Source organism: Lepidothrix coronata, unplaced genomic scaffold, assembly GCF_001604755.1.
Source record: "Lepidothrix coronata isolate B3197 unplaced genomic scaffold, Lepidothrix_coronata-1.0 Scaffold40, whole genome shotgun sequence".
NCBI lineage: Eukaryota > Metazoa > Chordata > Aves > Passeriformes > Pipridae > Lepidothrix > Lepidothrix coronata.
Genome location: NW_016690220.1, coordinates 3,412,827 through 3,437,868, shown reverse-complemented (window position 1 = coordinate 3,437,868; position 25,042 = coordinate 3,412,827). Strand labels below are relative to the sequence as shown.

Here is a 25,042-nt window from a genome sequence, read left to right as displayed (position 1 = left end):
TGCATCTGTGGCACTGTTAAAGACTACAGGTTGTGTGTGTGCTTGACACATAAACCAAATAAGCAATTAAAATGCAGGATAGGAGATAAACAACACAATGTATTAGGAGCATCTATAAATTGGAGCTTTATTTTACATTCAGTGGCCCAAACAGCTGGAAAGGTGGATCTCTGCATACACTACTTAATTACTAGCACAGAGGATGATGCTTTCTGTTTGCTCTATGTCTGAGTAAAGGTATGTGAGCAACAGATTTTGAGCAAAGTCCGTGATAAAAAGTAACTGCTTTGGAGTCCTGAGCTGCTGAGGTAAGTGAGTCCCAGGGCATTCACTTGTGGTGGTCCAGTATTAATTCTGACTATTCAAGAAACAGCCTAAAGGAGAGGCAGATCCTGGAAAGAAAATGAGAAATCCCAATTTTGTAAAAATACTACCCGTGCTTCTATGCCTAGCTTTTTTCATTCTGTTTTCCTTTCATTCCATCTTCCCTTTCTTAGGACAAACTGGCAGCAGAGAATGACTTAGAAAAATCATATATGAAGGAATCTTTTGAGAACAGTTGAAATCGGGCCCATGGTGATAAAATCCATGGCACTTTGCTGGCTGCTCTCTGTGCAGTGATTTTGTTCCACAACTCAGAAAATCAGAAATCTCTGCACCAGCTATTGGAGGCCACCAGTTCTGTGGGGTAACAAATCACTTAGGCTTACTAAAAACAAGAACTCACAGCCATGTATCAAGTATTTCCATGAACACAGAATATTTTTAGGTTGTTTATAATGAGGTACCTTGAATGGGCCTGTTTTTCTACATGCTCCTTTACCTGTTTATCACCTTCAAAACCCTGCTCCAGGTATAGCAATAGCCTCTCTGCTAACAGCCATGATAGCACACTCCTCTTAAGACCAGACAGACTGATTTTGAGAGTATTTTACCTACCTATGGATAAAAACTGAGAGAAATAAGAGGCCAATTAAACTGCTATAGATACAATGTTGAGAATATGGCAATCATGCTTCAAAAATCTGCTTTTGTTTTTATTACTGCATGTTAACTCCATTAAGTTTTAACGCACACTGGAATGCTGTGAATGACAAGTGGCAAAAATCGCTTTGAAACAATTCTTTGCTGTGACACTTTAAGGAGGACATTGCATTAATGGTTTATTTCAATAATACAAACTTCTGAGAGACTGGAAATTAAGTGTTCCAAATGAGCTTTAAATATAGCACAAGAAGTTTCAGTTTTAATGGACAAAGCCTGTTCCCACTAAATGTACCCTTGTACTGCCAAGAGGGCTTTGAAATAAAATAAAGTGGCAAGTTTGAGGCTATTAGTGTCAGAGTCAGACCAGCCAAGCAGTTCTAAATTAAGCTGATCTTGGTATTAAAGAAATCTCTTTGCATGAACTTTTATGTTCCCCTTCACTCTGGAAACCAAAGTTATTCCCTTGAGAAACTACCTGGCTTCTGAAGCACTTGCTGAAGCATGATAAATACTACAGATGACTGCTTGAATCATTTTCAGATAACAAAATATCTTTATTTAAAATCTGATCTTGATTAATGCTTAAAGTTCAGAAAGAAAAAATTAAATTCAAAGAAACTTATAAAAGTTTCTTGTAAAATAACAGTACTCCTCAGCAAAATATTAGTGTTAATAACTAAAGATTAGTGAAGTCCGTAACTCTAAACTGAATCAGAACAAGAACTGTTTCTTGTAGAGTTTCCTTCTTTGGCAAAACCCAGAAGGTATCACTTTTCATTATGAGGTAAGCAAAGTTTGCTAACAAAGATTTTCATTTAAACTAAAAAGGAGGACATAGACTATGAAGAGCGAATGAGAAACAGTTTCTCACCTTTGAAAGTCTGTGACAAATCAGGACAAGTCAATGAGTCTCCATCTCTGAATGGTCTCTTTGTCCAAGTAACTGCAACAAACAACGTGATCATAACCTTAATGTAATGTCATGTCTGGCACCTCTTATGGGTGCTTTGGATGCCTTAGGGCCTGGCAGGTGCCAGTGGACGTCTCGAAAAGTGAATCAAACTTCTGGCCTAGACCGGTGAGATACTGGGCTTTGAGGCCCCAGTGATGGTATTAACCAGACCTCCACTACCTACCGTGGAGTTTAAACAGCTACCCACATCAGCCCTTACACACACACACATAAATGCAGGTGTCCATCTCAAACTTACCTCCTCTCAAAGCCAGAAAAAGCAGCCATGGTAAGCAACCTGTTTTGTTTCTCTACTTATGATGGCAGCTGAATCAGGAAGAAAAAGCAGGCCACCTTTAAGAACTGAGTGCAGCAGAAAATAAGAAAGGTTCCCAAACTCTTTTTGTTCCTGTGTTAATAAAGCTAACTCTTCACAAGGTGGGACTCATTCATGGGACAGCCTGAGGAGCCCTGTCCGCCTGCTGTGTAAACACAGAGCCTACACATGTATGCTGGTAGGTCTCCTCTGACAGTGTTGCATTCCATTTAAATCCATTTTCTGCTTGTTCTTTGATGCACTTTGGTTAACATTCCCAAATTTACAGCACTATTTATCTTCAGTCACTAAGCAGGAATTGGTAGATAAATCTATCAACTAGAGGACTTAAAGCCTAACTCCTCCCTATCCTAGACCAGTGTCTTACAGGGCCACAGTCCATGAATCTTGAATTATCTTCTTCACAGTGAGACAGATTCAACCAGAGGAATTAAGCATGCCCCTACCTTGCCTTATAGCCCTGAGGTTATGACAGTCTTCTGGGCAGTGGCATACATGAATCTGAACCCTCTCAGATTGTACAAAGAATGCCTCTCTCCACTTTGCAAAGTGTTTTCCACACTGAACTGTTCAATGTCTTACTAAAAAGGACTCGAAAGAAAATGAACACCCACCCCTCAATCTATTGCAGGTGAGTCTGCCTTTCGAGGAATATGGTCCACAAGCTCTTCACAGGAATGGCTGAAGTGTTCTCATGTTGAGGTTTCCCTATCAGCAGGCTTCAGGTGATGCTCTGCTGAGAATGTTGGATGTTTGGATTAAAAGCACAAAACTGTACAGGGAAATGGAGCTGCCATAGGGCCCCACAGGCACTCAGTAGTAAGTGAGATGTTTCAGCTCATTCCAGATCATCTATTCCCAGTTACACTGACAGGAGGCCAAAGGTGCCATGCAGTGTTTTGGCTCCAAAGCAGCAACTGTTACAGTTTCCTAATCTTAATAAGAAGCTGCAATTGTTTATCTGCTCCATTTTGAAGTGCTTTAACCAAAACCGTCTAGGTTTCTTCAGGAAAGGACAGGGCCATTACCTTGATGCTGTATGGTTTGCACCAACATTTCTGTAGATCTGTCCTGCCATTATCATCTTTGGCTGCAGATCTTGAAAACTGTGAAAGCAGAAATTATATATTTTTATGTTAAAGCTGAAATAAATCCTGAAGCACAATTCTGCCTAAGGAGTGATTTTCTTCAGCCTAAGATATGTCAGAAAAATAAAATACCATGCTAAATGTTGATAAGTGTTCTAAATTTGGTGACATATGTGCACTGAAAAAGAAAAATGGAACAAAAATTATTTTGCACATGGCTATACCATTCCACCTGAAATGTTATTAGCACAACCACCAAGGACCTGAAGGTACTAACAGGTTCTGATTGCCCTAATCAGCTCATAACCATCCTTTTTTCTGAAATACCCCTCTGTAATCTCTTCTCCTCTTCCTCCTAGAGATTTAAACTTACTGTCTTCAAAGTCAGCTCTCACAGCACAGCTGGGTAAGCTGGTGCAGCTAAGCTGCTCTGCTGTTTGCGGGCAGCAGCTTGGAGCTGTACCTCAGATGGCCAAGCCAATGAAGCCATCACACAACCAGCTGACACATTCAGGCACCCGAGGGACAGCAGGGCACCACCACTTTCACTGGTGCTGTTATCTCTATCAGTGCACCCAACTTCTATCCCTATTTTTGCTAAAACCAGTACAGTGAGGAGGGTGGAGAAATGTGTAATCTTTAGGTATGTACTGAAGTAATTACTTGAGATCATTCCTCTGCATTGGAGCTCCACTATCTTCTTGCCTTTACTTGTAGTACTCCTGGACTCATATTAAAAGTCACGTATTCGTGAGTCTTCAGAAAGATAAACAGAAGCTTCTGATGACTTGTATTTTAATTGCTCAATAAAAATTGTATTTATTAAGCAGAAAATTATTTCTACTCCTAATTACTACAGCTTTCCTTTTAAAATTGCTACAAAAACAAGTTACAAAAACGTATTTTAAGGACATGCTAGCGTTAGCGTTCAAAAACACCCAGCCAGTGTCAGTAGAATGGTTTTATTCTCAAGAAAAAAAAAACCAAACAGCAACATAAAATATTTTAACACTATTTTTGTTTAAATATTGGTGACGGATTATGCATTTCCTCAAATAAAGTGCTATTTTTATAAATAGGTATTTCATATTTACTTTTACTGTTGTTCTAACCTCATAATATTGAATAGATAAAGTGTATTTCAGTTAAAGAAGAATGCAGCCTTACTCTTCCTCTTCCTTTATATTCCTTCTCATGAAACCATTACATTTTCAATTTGGACTCCTTTATTTGTATCCAGTCAATAGTGGCATATTCAATTTATATACTTCTTCATGTAGAAGCTGCCATAATTTGTGGTGTTTTCCATGCCTTCTTCGGTGCTTTTGTTATGTAGGTCTCCTATGGGTTGTTCATCTATGGGTATGAGTAGAATGAAAACATCCATCTTCTTGTACCATCATTCATTTTTCTTGCTCTTCTGACTTGGTTCTTCTCAAATCCAGACCACTGATGCCTTGAACAATTCAACACTTAGGTTGAACTATAAAAGCAACCTCTTTATTATTTTCTTTGATTCTTTGTGAGGTTTGTATTTTACTGCAGAAAGTACTACACAGGTGTAGTTAGGACTAACTTTACAAATTTTCATTTGTACGCTTGGATTTGCTTAGTCAGATGCCAAACTTCAAGATAAGAAAAAAATCTTTTGTTGCTACCTTTTAGGAGAAACAGCTTCTTGTGGTTTTAAAGAGCAGCCAGGTGCTATAAGAGAAAAAAAAAAAAGTTTGAAAAATTTCCACCAGCAAGACTTACCGCTTTAAAGAAGAGAGAAATTCCACAACTACTGGAACCAGGCCCACATTTCCCAGTGTAATTGTTACACCAGAATCCAACAACTTGACCCTGTAATTCTTTGTACTCATCTTAAGCTATCTCCTGTATGGAGAAGGTATGAAAAGTCAAATTCATGTGTGAAAAAGTCATCTACTAATCTTTCCATTATCCCTCTTTTTTCAATTTGTACTTTCCAGCAAGTGACTATCTGAATCCTGTATGATTTTTATTTGCAAGTCTACATTGATTTTGTTCCTATTTTTACTTCTCACTCTACAATCCCTAACTTCTTACTCTGGATAATTTCCATTTGATATTTTTTGACTCTGAATCCAAAAGTGGAACGTAAATATAAAAACAACTCTCTACAGATACATATGTGTAACTATCTATCAATATGCAACATACTATAATATGTAAAGAAAAACCAGAAGACCAGAATTTCCACAAATTATAGACTGAATGGGATCATATTCTTTTTATCATAATCATAGGCATAGTTACTCTTCATTTAACTTTTGTCTGGAGAATATTCAGCTTATCCAAATCCTGCCTTTTTTCGTTGCCCCTGCCAGATGCTGGTGTGTTCTCTTTCATTGCCACCTGTTAGAAGTATTATGTTTAGATAGGGGAGACCACCTGGACACTTGTACCAAGTGACAAGGCTCATTATTTTCTTTCAAACATTTCAATAAACTTGGTATTAGAAGGCAAACTGAGCTAACCAGCAGTTAGCTTTACCTCCAACCAATCTTAATGGGTTTTTTTTCCTAATGAGGTTTGTGTCCTTCAGAGTACAAACCTTGGGTGCTCTCTTGCCTTTTTCATGTCATTTTTGCAGAAATGGCAAATTCTGTTACAAGCCATAGACTTGGGAAAGGGAACTTCCATGAAATGTTTCCATTTTTTTCTCACAGATCTAACATGTAACACTTCCTTACATATCTATTAATAACTAGCATATAGGATTTTATTTGTACTCTTCTGGAGGAAATAATTTCAGTTGGTTTGCTCCTTTTTTTCTTTCCCATAGAATCCACATGAACTTTTTTTTCCTTTTCATTTCTGATTTGGCAAGTTTGTGTTGAGATGCAACTCCCTCTCCTTTGGTGCCATTTCTTTCAATTAACCTGCAGACCACTGCCAGATCTGTTCAACCTGTTAATTATCCAGTTGATGACTGCATGAATCTTGACACACACATCCAAAATAAACTACACAATTAGTCTTGGCAATTAAGCATTCAAAAAGTCCTTTTTTTTTTTTTTTTTTTTTTTACCAGAATCATGTAAGCAAAAAGGTCACCTTAAGCTACAAACAGAAACTTTTCCTGAGGTGATATAATTTCTCAAATCTCTTTCCTCAGAAATCTGGACTTTATGCTGCCACTTACTGTTTCATCGAAGCTGAGAGTCCACACAAAGGAGGACCATTTTGTTCCACAGAGCAGTCATTTTGCCTTATGCCTCCATGGGCTGGTCATCTGCTCTAAATGGTGAAGCAACAAGCTAATTCTGTGTTTGCTGGACACAGTTCACTGGGTTATTAAGAAGTAGTATCTTCCTAGTAGTTTCTCTTACCAAAGACGGAGTGATTACTACGCACTGGCAATTTTCCAAGCCATAATTTTTTTCCTTGAAAACCAATGAAGTGTCAAAACTTGTGGTAACATGCACTCTTGGAATGACCTAATTTCATCAGAATTTTCTGAAGGCGACCGATTCATTTCCATTAAAAAAAGAGATGGAGGCAACACTCCCTATTGCAAGTACTGTTCACCTGTTCAGAATACTATGGTGCCTCCGAGCCTAATGGCTTACAGGTCCAGTAACCACTGCATTATTTGCACTGCAGTCAGGGCAGCCATCTGCCTTATGCCAATAAGGCAAGGACTGGAATGTGGACTTTCCATAGCCTAACCTGGTATCCCTGGCATGGGGTGGGGAGGAAGCAGTCTCAGTATCCTTCTGACAGAAAGCAAATTGTATTTTGAAGCCTGTTGTTTTTTGCAACACAGAATCATCCCACTTCCAGCCCCAGGGATGACACAGCAACTAATGCACAAAAGAAACTTTCTCCCAACCGTGAGCTTTATTATAACTTAAATAGCTCACCTGCCAAACACTCAACAACTTTTCTATGAGTTCTTGTAGTAAATATCACAGGGAGCTCAGAAGCAACAATCTGAGCAGGAGATGCTCAAACAGAAGCTACAAGAAGTCAGCAACTGATTTTGAACTGCCAAAAAAACATCCGTAGGAAACTGTGGTATCTTCTGTGAAGGACCAGGAATCAGAATGGGGAAAATCTCAGAAGTGGAAAAAGATGTACAGTGATTGAAAGGACTTTATGATACAGACTTTACAGTTATTATGTATATATGCATTGTATGCTTCCCCAGAATTTGTATTTCCCAGGCATGTCCCGGGCATGTCCCGGCCTGTCCACCTCCCTGCTCCTCTGTTTCTCTGCCGATTGGCTGGAGAAGCTGCAGAGAGAGGGGACAGCCTCCATTCGCCCCTTCCCTTCCCGGTTCTTCCCACGTTCCTCCCTCTTTTGCCCGTGTCCCTATCCTGGTTTGTCCCCCCACTTGTCTGCCTCATGCTCCGCCCTATGTTCTGGCCCTTTCCCCTCCCGAGCTGATAAAAGACTGGGTGCACGCTTGGATAAAGCATTCTACCTGCATCCCATCCTCGTGTCCCGGACCCGTGCTGTGCCACGGTCCCACCCCCCCTTTTCGGACCGCGGTAGTCTTCCTAAACAAGCCCGTTGTGTGAAATTAGTTATACCATCAATCCTCTACGTCTCATGGTCTTGCTTTTATTTATTCTGCCTCTCCTTGTTTTCTTTCTACTGCATTCCTTAGAAGAGTGAATGTAGGTAATCACTGCAGCTCTTCTTTCCATTCTACAAAGACTCATCCAGATGTGTATCTATTTCTGCTGCCTTCCAATCTCCTACCAGATTTGACAAGCAGCAACAGCTCCTGACTCAGGGGTAGCAGCAGAGGAACTGAGCCTGAGCAGTGTGGATTGTGGCATTTTGGGCAGAACTAAAGCTAAGGGGACACTGGAGCTATGGATGAGGAAGGGTGTAAGAAGCTGTAGACATTTACAGGCTTGGTGTTGGTAACCAGCCTACAGACCTCCCACAATTATAAGCTACATTTCTGGAAGGTAAGGATTAAGTTTCTTTCCCTCCTGCTTTTTCATTTCTGAATCTTATGGATATATTCGGACTGTATTTCATTTTCTTCTTTACAGCCCTACAGGTTGGAAACTTCCTAAAAGCAGAGCTACACTGAGAGCCACTCTGGTTTAGGTACTAAGCTTTTAAAATGACTCAAAATATTGAGGAAATCACAAGGACAGTGTGGAAAACAGTGGTACCAACATAGCTGGAAGAGCAGGATGTTTCCGTCATCCTGTGAGCTACACCTAGCTTTCTAGAAAGGCAAATCATGATGTGGCTTTCTTGCTAATGGTGTCCAGACAGGCTCCTAGAAAGAGCTGTAGAGAAATGAGTGGTTGTGGACCACGCAAAAATGATAAAAATTTCACATATTACTTTTCAAACACACCACAAGAGGCAGCCAGTTACAAATGACATGATGTCAATCAACGAGACCGTAATGAGCTAGAGAAGTAAGCTCACATCAGAAAAAAAAAATGGTATTCACCCTGGAAAAACTTGGGAAGGTTCCCATTTCAGAAGCTTTCTTTATGTGGGAGTCCAAGATATCTTAACCTGAGGTACTAGTAAAACAGAATATGAAACAAATACACAGAGCAAGTAACAGCAATTTTCCAAGCCAGATGTCCTAAAGAAGCAAAAGGATTAAGCAGCTAAACTGCTGTGTACAGAACACAGGTTGTTGTTTAAATTGCCACATAACTGAGATGTGATAAAATGAAGCTAATTGTTTTAATAGACAGTAATACCAGGCAGATTAGCAAAAACTGTAACAAAGGATCTGAAATTTTGTGCAAAATCAAAAAGGGATTTGAGAAGTCTTGCCTCACCAATCTACTGGAATTCCTTGAAGGTGCCAACAGTCTTGTAGACAAAAGAGGTCCATTTGATGCCTGGATTTTGACAAGGCATTTCACAAGATCCAAGGTTAGCTCTTAAGACAATAAATAACCCACAGGATAAAAAGAAAATTTCTTGTGTGGATAAATAATCTGTTAGGGAGGCAGAGGACAGAAGGTTGGAGGAAAAAATTATTATTTCCATAGCAGAGAAATTCACCCACAGCATTTCAGAAGGATCTACATACAAATATTCAGGATATGAACAATATATTCAATATATGATTTCGAAAGGGCATACAGGGTGAAGGGACAAACCTTCTTAAGTTATCCATGTAAATAAAGAGAAAGACAAACAGAAGATTGGCAAAAGGACTTCATGTGACATCAGTGCCCAAACAATAAGATGGCAGACAAAATTTGATGGAGATAAATATGAAGTAATATGAAGGCAAATGGAACAAAAAGATGTATGCATGGTTATATAAAATTATAGGCTGTGAGCTCAAACTCTGTAGACCCACCAGGGTTACAAGACATAGTTCCAATTAACAACAATTCAGAAATAACTAGGAAAGGGTAAGAAAACTGAAAGAATACAACTGAAAAACAAACATCACTGTGTCATGTAAATCTGTAATATGCCTACATCTTGAATATTGTATGCTAGACTGGTATCTCCCAAGTCTGAAAAGATTATAGTAGAAAAGAAAAAGAGGTGAGAAAAACTATGGTATTGGGAATGACAAAGGAGCCTGTAAGTCTTCCATCTAGAAAAAACATGACTGAGGAAAAGTATCACTGTTATTTGTAAAATCATCAGTGGCATGGAGGCAGTGAAGAGGAAACAATTGCCCACTGTATCTTCTGATCCAGTAAGATGAAGCGAAAGAAGTCAGGACATGTCAAGTTCACAGAAAATGAAAGCAAGCAGCTCTTCACATCAGTGTCAGATGAGACTGGATGAAAAAGTTGAACACAACTGTATGTACCTTGGATCTGACTTGGTACAGGCGCTCTTATGCTCTAAAATATTACACATTCCTGGAAGTTACTTCAAGTTCCAGAGACTGCATAAGGGTCCCACTGCTACTTTTTACAATAAAAAGCAGCTTACCTGGTGCAGAAACTTCTTTTATCTACATGCTCTCTTCCTTCTCTGTCAGTGCTTCTGTTGCTATTTCACAGCCAAATCTGTATCATGGAGCTCTCATACACAAAACCCCAAAAGCTAGATCTCTCACGGCAGCCTCCTTGCAGCATCCTGTCAAATGGTTAGCAGTAGCAACTGTTGCTTCCATTCTTACAAAAGGATGTTCTCCCCAACTCTGTGCCACCATTACTTCCTTTGCTGTCTTCAAGACACATTCAAGCTCAGTGGTTAGGTTCAGCAAGTTGCTTGGAGACACGTTACATCTCTATGCTTCTTCGGTTCTCGAGTAATTCCAGTTCATTACACCATGTTATCAAATCCCAAATGGCAGCTTCTGCTCACCTAATGGTACCTATAGAAGAGGCTCTTCAAGTCTAGGATGTTATCAAGAGACATCCAGAAGTTCCCACACAGGCTGACTACTCTGAGAACGGGAAGTAAGCTGCACAATGCATAGAGGGATATCTGAAAGTGGCTTTCAGACAAGAAGACAATACAGAATACTGAAAGCAGCCCACATTCACTAACTACCCCAGCAATTCCCAGTTTTCCCCAAGACACCACGAGGTCTGCAGTTAGCACCTGCTTTCACACATGTAGTGATAAGCAGCTGACTGAGACTGGAACTACTGGGACTTGTTCGTTATTAAGGTCTCCTAAAGCATACAACACCTGAAATATTATTTAATATAGCCCCTAAACAAATGAAATTATTTTGTGAGTGGATGCAAGCAGCAAAATGAGCAAATGAAAAAGAGGCACTTTTAACATAGTGAACTTCTCAAGGCCATTCAATGGCTTCCATTGTTTCTCCTAAAACATGGATATAGAAGTACAAATCTGAATAGGTTTTGCCCTTTTCCTTAACCTTGAGTAACAGATGAATATCTGCCTTTGTCCCAGGTGGCTGGCAGGGCAGGGATTTGCAACTTTTATATCTGTGACTGTGATAAACGTATTCATCAGTTATAGGTCAGCAACACCTTCCTGTATGTTTTGGTTATAGGCAGTACATTTTGAAAGGCAGTTTCTCCAGCTTTGCTAGCAGATAACACTGGTGGTTGGTGTAGATGTATTCCAAAGAAACCAACTGTAGACAATCACATAAAAATACTACCTATGCAAAATAACTAAATGCATGCATACAAAAATACATAATTAACATAGCTACCTAAGCCACTATACTAAACTGTAAATCTTGAATATATTTATTCTACTTGATCACACTAAAGAACTGTCTCCTATAAAGAGTATGCAAAAGTAAACTATGTATCATAAAGAAACGCACCTGCCACTGATGCTATACATATACACATACACTGTACATGGTATACTGTATACTCTAGTTTGCTATACTTACATCCATTTGCAGTGTTTAGTAATTCACAACAAAAATCTTATGCTTATTTCCGATAGTACTGTAGTGTGTATAAACTTCTTACAGCATCCTCTACCTTTTTACATTGAAATCTTCTCTACAGTCTCAGTAAGAGACAGGGACACATATGAATCATTAACCAGGAAACCAGTTAACTGGCTTGTTTGTCACATTCTGTCTTCTAGCCAGTATTAAATGGAAGTATCCATACATTCGGACATTAGGAAGAATTTCTTCACAGAAAGGGTGATTACACATTGGAATGGGCTGCCCAGGGAGGTGGTGGAGTCACCGGACCTGGAGGTGTTTGAGGAAAGATGTGATGTGACACTTAGTGCCATGGTCTAGTTGACAAGGTGGTGTTGGGTCATAGGTTGGACTCGATGGTCTCAGAGGTCTTTTCCAACGTAATTGATTTTGTGATTAATTCCGTGCTTTTGTGATTAATTTTTCAATTAATTTCATGTGCTACTTACATTGAGAATGACCTGGTGGTCGTGTGTTACTAACACTACTCTCAAAGGAAGAGTGGAAGTTGTGTATAGTTTCTTGTAAAATCTGTCTCTCTCGACCCTGTAAAAGAAAAAAAAATAAAACAGTTTTTAAATTTCTGTTTAAAAAACGAATTTATGAAGAGTTCACAAAAAATGTGTAAATACATGTTTCCATGCTAAATATACTATTTGAAATAATTAGAAATCCTTACCTCACAGATATATATAGAGAAAACATGAAAGTAATCTTTTCCTGAAACTACCAGACAGCAATAGAAACATTTTCATTATTTTCTTTATCTCTTTATAGCATGGAGCATCATCCACCTCCCCTAATTTTTAGCCTCATCACTTGTTACTGTCGCTCTTAACCTGGGGAAATTATGTTTTGTTTATTCAAGCTTCCACTATCAGAGAGAGAATGGACCTCAAAACTGAAAAAGCAGCTGAGAAGTGTCAGCAGGCCTAATCAAAGTCATGTTCCAGCACCAAATCCCTCCGCTAAGAACACTGCTTACTATATTCTTAGCAAATTTGTTTCTGTCATTAAAAAATTCAAAGGCAATGAAAGTGTAAGAAATTAGAGAAGGGCTGTTTACCTAATCACAGAGGAATCAAAAACTGTTAGGCTAAACAAGGGACACCCTTCCTCTTACGCTATACTCTGCAGCTGGACTATCGCAGCCAGGAGGTTCTTTTTAGCATTGCTGAAATCAATATTTGGTAACTGCAATACTGCTCTTGTTTACCAGTAGCTTCTTCACTGGACTAGGAAAGAGTGATTGAAAGACACCAGGGAGTACCACAAAGGAAAATATTTTTCACACTAATCAAATAAACGAAATACTTTGTTTGGAAAAAAATAATTTAGCTTTTCTAACTAACATCTGCAACTGAATTTCAAAATGTATGTTGAATTAACAATATAAACAAGCCTTGAAATAATTTACTAAGTACAGTACTTCAAAACACACCTTTCCTGCATTCAGTTCAGAAATAGCTGCCAGAATTTGCTGCCTTGATCCATCGGTTTTAATACCAAGCTCTTTCAGATCACCGTCAGTAAGTGTAAGGAAAGCTTCCATATCCACCTGCATATGAAGAAAAAAAAGAAGAAAAAAATATAAGACAAATTTACCTATGAAAAGATTCATCACTGCAGGTTAAACATGGTTTGTTGAGTTTTTTTAACTGTATAGACTTACTGTAAATATTTTGCAAAGAAACATTTTAATGAATTACCAGCAGCAAATGGTACATATTTTAACACGCTGTTGTAAGGTTTTTAATCTGTCGTTAATCATTCAACTAATTATGATAGTACATTTAAAATATTAATGGATTTTAATTTTTTTTCAGACAAGCTCTATTAATATACACTCTCCACAAAAAATTCCTTTATCTACAGTAGCAGCTAGCTGAATAAGCCTAAGGTTTCTCTCTCTTCTTTTCTTCCCCCCTTCCCCCAAGTATTTTTGGAATTTCAGAATACTGTGTTTACTTTTACAGTTCATCCTGAGAAAAACCTATGTTTTGTTCATATATCAGTTTTTATTATAACACCACATCCATAAGGCTGTGGTAAGAACAAACATCTAAAGCATTTCATATTGATATAAACTTCACACATAAAGCATATTAATTTCTACACAATGCTCCCTTGCCTATCATGCAGGGGAACAATAATAACCCATTGTTTTGTGATGCAGCTAAATAGTCTGTGTTTGTGGTGCTGAATTCTGAACTCTGCAGCAACGTCTATTTATTGTATGTTCATTCACTACTCTTTGCCTTGACTGAATAAACACACAATATTTGCTCACATCTGATACTGTCTTAAACATTGTAATGAATTAATTTTACTTATTTTCAGCAATATTTCTTTTCATTGCATCCCTCAGCAACTGTCACAGGCCTCACCTACAAGGATGCCTACGTTCCCCCAGTTTAATTCTCCTGTTGCTTATTCATGGTGGATAAAAAAGATAAAGCAGCCATCTCAGTGACTCATACCCTCCTGTTCTCCATCTGCAAATGAGGATCCAGCTGTGACTGCAGGGATGATACAGTATGTCCTATAAACTGTTTAGCCACATTGGATATAGACACATATAGAAAAGCCAGAGTGTAAAAACAGAGAGAAAAAGAAAAACCCTGAAGCACCTATTTATACAAAAATTGTAGGTTAAGCATAAAAAGCTCTGATATTTGCAGTATCCTGGAAAATGCCATGAATATTGCTTAGTCCATGTTTCAAGGTCATCTGCAACTGGAAATGGTTGTAGAACTTGAAATCTGAGATTCTGGATCACAATTCTGATGCAATACATACCTCTTGTTCCTCAAAAATAGGCTGATATTTCTCAAGAGACAATTTTTTAAGGATGCCAGTCAGCTCATCTGTAGTAACAGAAAAAAAGAAAACAACCCGCACATGGATCAGAAAATATTTTAATGATCTCTGCATTATGAACTGCTGAAAATATATATTAAAACATACATTCCACATAGTCAAATACATTCATTAAAAATCACCACATTTATTCTCCACCAGAAATTGAAATATTTGCTTACTCTGTTCTCACCTACTTCCATATACTGTAACTCTGTCTAGCCTCACCTTGCTAGGATAAAATCTTTCCACTGAATTGCCCTTTCTTCCTCATTAGAAAGGGCCTTAGAAAACCAAACCACTAAGGCAATTTAGGCAGTTCAATCCCTAAAACGCAGGGGCTTGGCCCCAGATGGCTGATTATGCAGGTTAATCAGCAAAACTCCTCAAGCAGACAAGGAACTGAACAGCATGTTTCTACATCATCATCCAGGAAGGCAAACTGCAGAGCAAACAACCACCCAGCTGCTCATTCAGAACCTCAATACAACACACATCTATCTGAACCTCTTCTCCTTAAATGCCTGACATCCAGGCAACCTTGAAGTCCAGGTAAGATGAAAACTGGTCCGAATCTAAGTTTTATAAGCTTACCTTCCAAGGCTAAGAGCACTGAATATTGGCTTTCCTCTCAAAGTCTAAGGAAATTAAAATTTGGAGGACCTGATAGTGACTCTTCCCACATATTTAAAACGTGTTAAAAAGCATAAGTGCACTTTTAGAATAACCTAACATTACCTCACTTAATTACATGCTACCTCTCTCAACTCAGGTTTTCTTTTTATTGCTTTGATGTCACAAGTGACTAATTATCTTTGTTTTCCCAGAAGTACCAAAGCAGTCAGTTAAACTAAGAAGTCGGAGTCAAAATTAAGAACATGAATGATTTACATTATACAACAAAACTATATTTAAATTCACCATATAAACTCACTTTCACTTTAAAAGACACCAGTAGTCCATTCCCAAATGTACTTTGGTTTTATTTATTTCACTTCTTTGTCTTTTGACTGTCACTTTTCTTTCATCATCAGTAGAAACATGAAAGAGAATCTCTCTCTCCAAGCTTTTCAAAAGACATCAAGTAGCTTGAGATAGACACACTTCCATGTACTATTCGGAAAGACTCCTTCTTTACATAGAGGAGTCCACAAAAATCTAAAGAGAAAAATTCTAGTTGAGTCTTATTTTCTGCTAGGGTTTTGGGGTTTTTTTTACCTCAAGTTCAATTAACTTGGTGTGCTTAACATGATTTGCAAAAGCTGGCATGGTCTCAGGCTAAAAGCTTTGGTACCCTGAGGTTAATCAATAAGAAAAGGTAACCAGTTTTAAAAATGTCACACTGTTTGATGAAAAATACCACCTTACAGAAAGAAAACTTCTTTCATTAGAAGACCTTAGATATATTATTAATTTTAGATATTTTATTATTAATTTTAGATATAGTATAATTTTTTTCTTTTAGGTTGTTAGTCAGGCTTCTCATTTTTCATCACATTGGTGGGCTTAAACTGTGGGCTGTGATATGGGAAGAAAAACAGTATCTCTGAGCTCAGAGTCTTGTTGCCATAAACAACTATAATGTCAACACCTTTCATGCACAGAGAATGCTTTCTGCAGTAGGAGCTTCAAGTTTTCTCTTCATCTTCCCCTCTTCCAGTTCCTGTATTATCACACCAAGTTTGAAGAAACTCCCAAACCTCTCAGTTTTACAACTCTTGCATAACATGTTGTTTCTCCTTTGCTTTATCATTCTCATTTGCTCTACTCTTATCTTGTCTCCTTACCTACATCCCTGGAGAAAGCAAAGGTGCTCGGAGCTCTTACTGCTTCTGCCACATTACTCCCATTTAGCCCCTCCTTTCATACTACCCTGTAGTAGTAAGGTAAGATTACCTTTCTCCAAGTTTTCAGAGCCTCCTTTTACTCTCACATGGTTTCGTCTTTCATGATTCTCTACATCACTGGTTCTCAGAATAGAGACAAGCTGTTGATGGTCCACCGAGTGGTTGCCTAAAGAGAAACCAAGCACACCTTTGAACCCTGCCGCCTACTGTTCCTTCACAGTAATATTCAATGCAAATCAATTTATCTAATTAATATGACTTGAAAGAAAAGCAAAGTTAACATTGCAGGCCTTCTGTACTTACTCTTCTGATTCTTATTTGGCACATAAGCATTTGTACTGTTGCTACTGAATCAAATCACAGTAAGAGAAGCCCTTGAATTAAAGGACCACTTAACTACAAAAGCTTACAAGCTTAATGAACCCAGAGCTACTCAGGCTTCTGACAACATTTCCTCTGCTACACAGAGAACTCACTGTATCATGGCATTAGTGGTGCAGTCACAAAGCCCAGCTTCACTGGGTGAGATAAGAACAGCTGATAGCTTGGGGAATTCCCTTTGTTATCCAACAGTGAGTTCTCTTTCTTTTATATATTTCTAAATTGACAACTCTTATGTTATCAAGCCATCATTATAAACTAATTAAATGTGAAATGATTTTCTCCAGTGGTCAGTACAATATGTCACAGTTAAGCCATGAGATGAGGACAGAAAGAGGGTCAAGTATCACCTCTCTTTAGTGTCAAATGGAAGTAGAGTGTCCATGGATAAAGTTACCATAAATGAAAACAAACCAAAATCAATACAGACAACATCAGAAAACCCAAAAATAGTAGAAAGTGCCTCTCGCAGAAACCAGATAAGGTGCCTCCATTTCTTATTTAAAAGATTCTGAGTCCAGTTATTTTTTTTCACATTTTTGAGATATTTACAGAACAAAACGAAGTTATTGATATCCTGTTTCCAATGTAGTAACATGACTTTATTATAAAAAGTATTGTAATGTAGACCTAAAAGTTTAACTTAAAAGGTAGTAATCTTACTGGAAAAGTAATGACACTATTATTCTTTCATATGACCTTAGGTTAAAAACAGGTTGAAATACAGCTATTTTTGCCATTTAGAAAAATAAATGCACTACAGCTCTTAAAAATCAACTGCATGTAGCTATGACTTGCTATTACTCAAAAATGTATTTCTGTAGTGATGTGCTTCACTGCATTTACTTAAAAAAAAAAATAATTTCTAACATGGAGAAAGTGCATTTTCTACCCCCAGCAAAGAGTGAAAAACAGGATTTAAGCCATCAAAGGGCAAAGGAAGGAGGCCACATAAGAGCGGCCTACCTACATGCAAGCTTTGAGATGGTACCAGTCTCCCTCTAAATGGAAGGGATCACAGGTTTTGGGAGAGAAAAAGGCAGTTACTGCAGAATGCCAAACTCACTGTAAGAAACACCATAATACATTTTCTAGAAAGAAAAAAGCTCTCATTGTCATGCAGATACACACTATTTCAGTACAGTTACAGCTTTAAAGTCGGTGCTCTTGACTAACGAATCTCCTATAACTACAGTGACCTACTCACCGTCTTCTGTAATAGTACCACTGCTGGAACCGTTGCTTTTGGCCTGTCTGTGAGAAGAAGAGAGAGAAGACTCTGCGTTTTGAACCTTAGGAGATGGGGAAGGTGATGGGGAAGGTGTGAGAGTTGGTGATGTGCTTTTAGACGTAGATGAAGTCCCAGATGGAGGTCTTTTGTTCATCTCCAGTTTTTGCTGTAGTTAATGATACAATAATTTCAGTTAAAAAAACCCAAGAATGTTTACCTATATATGATGCTTCATTATTACTTAAGTTGCATATCATTTCTGCAGAGCATGTAGTCATAACTAGAAGTTTCTGCTTGATCCATATTGAAATAATTGGAGCAATACTGATTTATCCCAGATGAAAGTCTGTCACCTCAAATTCATCAAGAAAAATACATTTAATAAGGCTGTAATTTTATAATAAGAAAATTATTTCTTGTAAAGCAATACCGCACACAAGCACTACAATTATTCTTTTCCTAAAAGGACTGTCCTGGTTTGAGTCCATCTGGCAACTATGTGGCTTGCTCACCTCCCCCCCTCCAGTGGAATGGAGAGGAGAATCAAAAGTAAAAATTGTAGGTTGAGATAAGAACAGTTTAATAATAGAAACAAAGTAAATTACTTTGACTCTGATAACAGGCATATGAGATGCTCATTTAAAGTAGCATTTCATGCTGGATTAACTAGAAATATGTGGTAAGCATAAACTAAGTTTTGGGTGCATTTAACAACTTGCTGCACTGGAATGAAAGTTTCCAGTCAACTCTTAAACTCGTTATTACCTAACACAAGTCAAATGATTCAAGTTTAACACATTTGGAGGCATGGAAAACAGGAAAATACATGAGTTAAAATGAGGAATAAGAATATATATGTACGTATATTGGTCTTTTCCAAAACAAGTCCCTGTACCTCATCTCCTAAATTCCTCAATCTGTATATCACTTCATGTTCTGCATTCACGTTGAGCCTTTGAAGGGAAACTAGCTATATCACTTCAGAGTAAAGTCCAGGAATAACTAACACAAAACACTGGATCTGGGCCATAGAAAGAAATAATGAGAAACCAAACTAACAGTGCAGATCTACCCTAAGATCAAGTATTACATTTACTGTTTTTTAAAACAGAATAAAATTAATAATGAAGCAAAATCACGTTTTATTATTAGGTTTGATCTTCTGTAGGCTTGTAATTAAAAGTAAGGTTTGTGGAGCCGAAAAGTTTCCACTACTGTAACAGGTGTTCATTCACTTTAGGCTGTGCAATGTCATGTATCAGCCATCCATCACTGAGACACGACCTATTATAATTAGCCAATTTGGAAGTACAAAAATTTACATTTCTCCATACCTTTACATGCCCATTGCCAACAATCTGAGCACACTGCAAATCAGACAGAGTGGATGAAGTAGTTGACTGGACTGGACTGTGCTGTTGGCTGGGTTTCTGTTCAGGAAAGCCTGCTGCTTTTCTTCTTTGGGCTGCAATCTGAGACAAAACATTATCTGCACTGCCACCTAAAACAAAAAATATAGTAAAACCAGTCAAGGAAATCAGAATTTTGAAATACTTGTTAACTTTCAATTCTCCCATCTCTACCACAACTCACTTTTGTTTAAAAACTGACTGGATGAAGCAAGAGAGAATTGTAAGGTTCAGATCTATCCAGCAGGTTTCAGAAAAAGGAGTAAAAAATCAACTGCAGAAGAGAGAATCCAGCCCTGTCTATATACACACAGAGTTGACTTTCATCCTCTTGGATATGGGTTTTATGAGACACTTCATCATATTGTCTTCAACAGCTGCCAGGTACAGTGCTTGCAGCTTTGTTTTTGATTGAAAACTCATTTTTAATTAAACAACAAGTAAGCAACATGGGTAAGAATCAGTGCTATGAAATGCATGTTGCAATGAACCAGCATCCACCTGATCCACCATGGGTGGACCCAATAAAATCTGCATGTTTTTCTGAGACAGAGGCTGGCCAATGAGACTTCTGTAACAGATGTGAGGCTTTTCTTCCCTTATGTTCAAAGTCCAATCCTGGTTCAACAAAATTTATAGAAGTTTTGCTCTACAGCAGTAGGAGCTCTCAGAAAAGGTTTGTCTTCTACCATCATCACAAACACTAATTTTTTTTAGCTGAACCAGATACAAATTACTTTCTTATTAAAAATGGTACCTGATCTGTTATGCAGTTCTCCTCCATGCCTGTTAATTCCTGCAATGTTATTGGATCCACCAGAAGAATGAGGAGAATGACTGAAGTTGTTGGAATTTGAAGGAGATGCTGGTCTTCTTGCAAATGTTGGTAATTTGACTGGTCTAGTACCTTTGCTAACAGATGTCTGGAAAACAAAATTAAGAATAATTTTCTTTCTCGACTGAGCACAATAAAGATCAACTGCTATTTTACTTATTCCACATTCTGAAACTTCCACTGAAGAACAAAAGGGATATCAGAAATAATCTTATTTTACATATACAAATATACTGAATATATTCTACACTTACATAAATATATATACATTTAATATATATACTCAATGAAAGAAATTATACCATATAAAAACCATTAATTCTTCTTAGCCTTTGGCCAGCACAAAATGAGCATCCACGATGCCCCTGAGATGGGCTGTACAGAATATTATGAGCAGTGGGGAGGAAAAAAAATGGTCACATGTGAAACTGCTTTCCTGAGAAATCCTAGTTTTGTCTCTCCAATCTTACAAAACAGCTACCATCTATTTCTCATCCATCATATTTCTGTCTCTTACAAACTAAGCTGCAAGAAGTGAGATAAACTTTATCTCCACTAGTTGCATTTTTGTATTTTGTTCAATCTAAATTCATCATTTGACCGACTTTCACTAACTGAGGCACTACTGATCTAGCTACATGCTAGCCAAATCCTCAGCCACATCCTCCTTCATTTCTTTTGCTTTTACACCACTGGCCACTGCCAGACATCTGACAAACAGCTTTTGCAGCTTAGCTTTTTCATGTTTCTTATCCTGTTGCTCAAATCACTTCTTCCAACTCTGACTTACTATGTTTCTCTCCTCCCTACTCCCTTAGCAAAACACTTCTTGCCTCACAGAAGTACTGATGACTAGTCCTCCCCTGCTTCTCCTGCTCCTCTCTTTATAAAGTGAGCTAATTATCCACTTATGTTACTACAGTCATCTTTTTTAGGATGACAGATGTTTACCTTCCTGTTATGTCAATTCCCTTCTAAGACTCCACCTTATTCCACCTAAATCGCCCCTACTGATATTAAGCTAACTTCCACTTAAAAAAAGGAAAACAGAAAAAAATTCCTCCTAAAATGTCTTCGGTGTCCTGTTTCTAGAACTGACATGAAACAGTTCTGGACTAGTAAAATAAACTCTTCTCTCCACTTGACTATTTCAGTCTACATTTAGGGGAGTAAGGATTTCTCTTTTTTCTCCTACTATGAAAGCAAAGGTTGTTGAGGTTGTTTTGTTTCTTGTCTCAAGACAAACCAGCTATTTTTCTTTTGGTTTGCGTTTTCACTAAAAACACTGTAGAATCAGGCAAGCTCCTTCTATAAAAACCAGAAGTAATCCAGACTTTTTCCCTTCACAATTTAAGGCTGTATGCCTTCAAGCCCACTTGATCATTGCTTGCTACAATTTTAACTACTGCTAATCTTTCAGAATGTTATGTCTGTATATTTGTCTTACTGATATGACTTCCCTCCTGCTCAGGTCCTAAAAATTGATCAATTCTTATTCTTTTTTTCTGTCCCTGATCTTCTTCCAAATCAGAGCAGTTTTGACCACACTCCAGTGCCTATACCTACTTTGGCTACTAAAAGACATGGGACATGGCTGGAACCAGCAGCCAACTTTAGCAGCCTGCAGCAAATTTGTTACGGTTCTATTTTATTCTGAATAACAGCAAGAAAAAAAAAAAGCCATCTCATTTCATACAAAACTTTTGTTCCATTACGTTCTTTCCTTGGAGGTGTGCATTCTTCCTAAACAGCATTGTTTAAAAGGACAAGCCATTACTGAGACAGTGGGTTAAAAGTAATTTCTAATCAGAAACCGTGTGGCTCACCAGTCAGCATGGCCTGGGCATAACACAGTATTTTCGTACACATTTAGTCTGCTTACTATATCAGAGTTTCCGCTGCTGTTAAAATCATGCTTGATTGCTCTCTGTGGCCAGGCAGTTCTCATCTGTTCAGCTTTTCCATCTTTGCTGAGTCGTGTTCGGTCAGAATTCCAGAGCTCAAAGCTCGAGGGGGGTAAGAAAGGTGGTATCACTGCTTTCAGCTTATCGCTTGGCAGCCTGGTAAATGGGGCACTACTTCTCAACTGAGAGAGAGAAAAAACAAAGAAGGGGGGGGGAAGAGTCACTTCTTAAGAGATTACTAGGAGCTGGTGACGTACTTTCAAAATTTTAAGTTAAGCAAAAAGATGGAGACATGCATTTTTAAATAGAATAAAATGGAAATGAGACACGAGTAGTATTTTTGAAAAAGCACAACATGTAATAACAGAGAATCCAACAAACATCGTTGCACCCTTCAATATTATGCTTATTCATTTGATAAAATGAATATAGTTCATTAGGTGGCAGAAACTTCTCTTCCTTCACTGGGCTAAATATTTTTCAAATTGACTTTAACAAGAATGTTAAAAATTAATTTTCAAAGAAATAACAATGTAGTCCTCTCTGTATTTCCAGAAAGAACAACTGCAAACAGTGAACAATTGCATGTTCCTGCTGTATATGTTCTCCAGAAAGAGATGACACAACTGATTTGGCTCCCTGGAGTTCAGTCCATCAGTTACATCTGTTCAGTTACATCAAAAGATACTCCAACTTCTTACAAAAGAACATAAAGAATAACCAGTCAAATTTAATGATATCACTAGGGAGTAAGCTGCAGGGAAATTTAAAGCTACAGCATAACAAAAGAAGAAACAGAATAACACAAATGAACATGCTGAACTAAATATTTTGTGGTTGCCTCTACTAGTAATTTCACACTTCCATTGCACCATGTGCCATCCACGTGTTCCTCACATCACACATCTTGTCAGCAACCAATCATCTGTTCCATCTACTTTACTAATTCACTGCTGATCAAACAAACGTATGGGTAACTCTTGAAAAAAGTCAGTACAGCTTCCATAGCATACCACTGGTAGTACTTCCTAGTCTAAGAACTACTGATGTATCAAAGCCTGACAGTTCTTGTCTAATGACTATAAACAAATGACAGATCTCCTTCTAAAGGGATCTTGGACAGGAGGTAAAAACCTGTAAAAATTCTGGGAGCCGCGCAACCTTCTGAATGAGGCTGACACACCAAGAACGCTGCAACATACCATGGTTGTCAATAATTCATCATCCTTTCCTCCTTTTGTAGTGTTTGCACCTGAAAAATACATAAATGATGTTTTATTGTTTACATGCTCCTACTTTTGTCCCCAAGGATAGTGTATTGTTCTCAAACAGTCAACAGCTTCACCCTCAGTAAGCACACAGAACAAAGATTTCCAGTGACACTGTCATGCACCTAAATTAAAGTTATGCCAATAGTCTTACTTTGCATCACAAACTGGGGGTAAGGGGGTTTCATGGAGAGCTGTACAATTTCAGTAGATGTGCTTTACAATTTGGGCTTTTTCACTTTCTTCTCAGAATTCTTTCTTTATTTCTTCAAATAAATTGGTTTTCACTATATAAATCAGTTTATCAAAGATAATAACACTTCTCAGTGACCTGTCTCTATTCTCCAAATTAATGGTGCTTGCTAAAGAACAGTAACATGGTTATATCAGCGTTTTCCTGCTTAAATGATGCTCCACTCAGTGTTCAGCATGATCAACAGTCAGGAATGCAAACATCTCTTTCTACATACTACAAATACATTACATGTCTTTTCATTTATATTAAGCTACATAAGAACTAATTCAATAAATTAGAAATAGTATCATCTTGAGTACCCCAGGAGAGCACACTTCCCATAAGACAATTCTGCCTTTACCACTAGCTTTGTTATTTGTGATCCGAGCTGTAGCAGCATCGAGGTTTCCAGAGGCACCCGTATCACTCTGTGAAACTGCTTTTATAGTGGAATTTAATGATGGTTCAGGCTCATCCGGAAAAGGCACAAACGGATTGGAAGGAAATCCATGGCGCAATGTCTGAGTCAACTTCAGCTTGCGGAATCGATTGGACATCCTGCTCCACCAAGACTAGATTGATAAGAAGACACAACAATTTAGTTCCAACTAAAAGAAAAAAAAAGGAAAAGAGATGTACACTTAAGTGATCCTTACAGCAGTGATAAAAAAATTCTGTCAAGGAGTTTTTGAGATAAACTAAAAAGCAACATTTAAGTGGTTTGCAATTATCAACAGAATCCTTCACCATCATTTGTATACTCTTCCCTTATTTGTCATCCGGCAAATGCATTACAATGTTTTTCCACACTATCCTGAAAGCCAAGGTAGATAGAAACATTAGGGCAATTTAAATAGGGAATATTTAAAGCTACATAGCAAATATTTATTCTTTCCATTAGCTTCCAATTTCACCATCGATTCTTATACTCTTTGGCATCAATGAACGGACATGTCTATTTTCTGCTTTTTAGAAGTGTGCATAGAAGCTTATCTGACCTGAATGAAACTTCCCCTTAAGATTTTCAAAATCAGTGGCAAACTGGAAGAGTTCTGATAGTATTCCTGTCAAACTAAAGTCCCATAATCCATACAGTGCTGCTACACAAACAGTTTAAACTCTATCAGGCTGGAAACACTACAAACTGAAAAAGAGCAAGTCAAGGAAATATCAGCTGTGAAAACAACACAAACCTTAGGACTACTGTACCTACAACCTCCATCCATACAGGCATCACATATGCGGAAATTGTAACATAAAAGGACTATCTTTGCTCAAAGTAAAATTCATTCAAGTATTCACAGACTTGCACATTTTTACAGGCAGACAATGTAAGATGCTTCA

At 37.9% G+C, this 25,042-nt stretch overlaps 1 protein-coding gene across 7 annotated transcripts in view; it reads right to left on the bottom strand.

Annotated features, from left to right (window-relative positions):
• Positions 1-4,310: 4,310 nt before the first annotated feature.
• Positions 4,311-25,042, bottom strand: part of ANKS6 (ankyrin repeat and sterile alpha motif domain containing 6) — a 42,990-nt gene continuing 22,258 nt past the window's right edge. For 4 of the 7 annotated variants that reach the window (XM_017813267.1, XM_017813264.1, XM_017813266.1 and 1 more), the window contains exons 7-18: positions 24,060-24,270; positions 23,398-23,447; positions 22,174-22,377; positions 20,214-20,379; positions 19,382-19,548; positions 18,024-18,213; positions 16,485-16,601; positions 14,529-14,596; positions 13,171-13,287; positions 12,179-12,275; positions 5,023-5,068; positions 4,311-4,820 (exon numbers count right to left, since the gene is read on the bottom strand). In XM_017813267.1, coding sequence (XP_017668756.1) covers positions 4,721-4,820; positions 5,023-5,068; positions 12,179-12,275; positions 13,171-13,287; positions 14,529-14,596; positions 16,485-16,601; positions 18,024-18,213; positions 19,382-19,548; positions 20,214-20,379; positions 22,174-22,377; positions 23,398-23,447; positions 24,060-24,270 — 1,533 coding nt within the window. In that variant the 3' untranslated portion in view covers positions 4,311-4,720. Of the gene's footprint in view, positions 4,821-4,955; positions 5,069-10,288; positions 10,677-12,178; positions 12,276-13,170; positions 13,288-14,528; positions 14,597-16,484; positions 16,602-18,023; positions 18,214-19,381; positions 19,549-20,213; positions 20,380-22,173; positions 22,378-23,397; positions 23,448-24,059; positions 24,271-25,042 lie in introns of those variants that run through there. The other 3 variants (XR_001874493.1, XR_001874492.1, XR_001874494.1) reach the window with 3 other exon arrangements.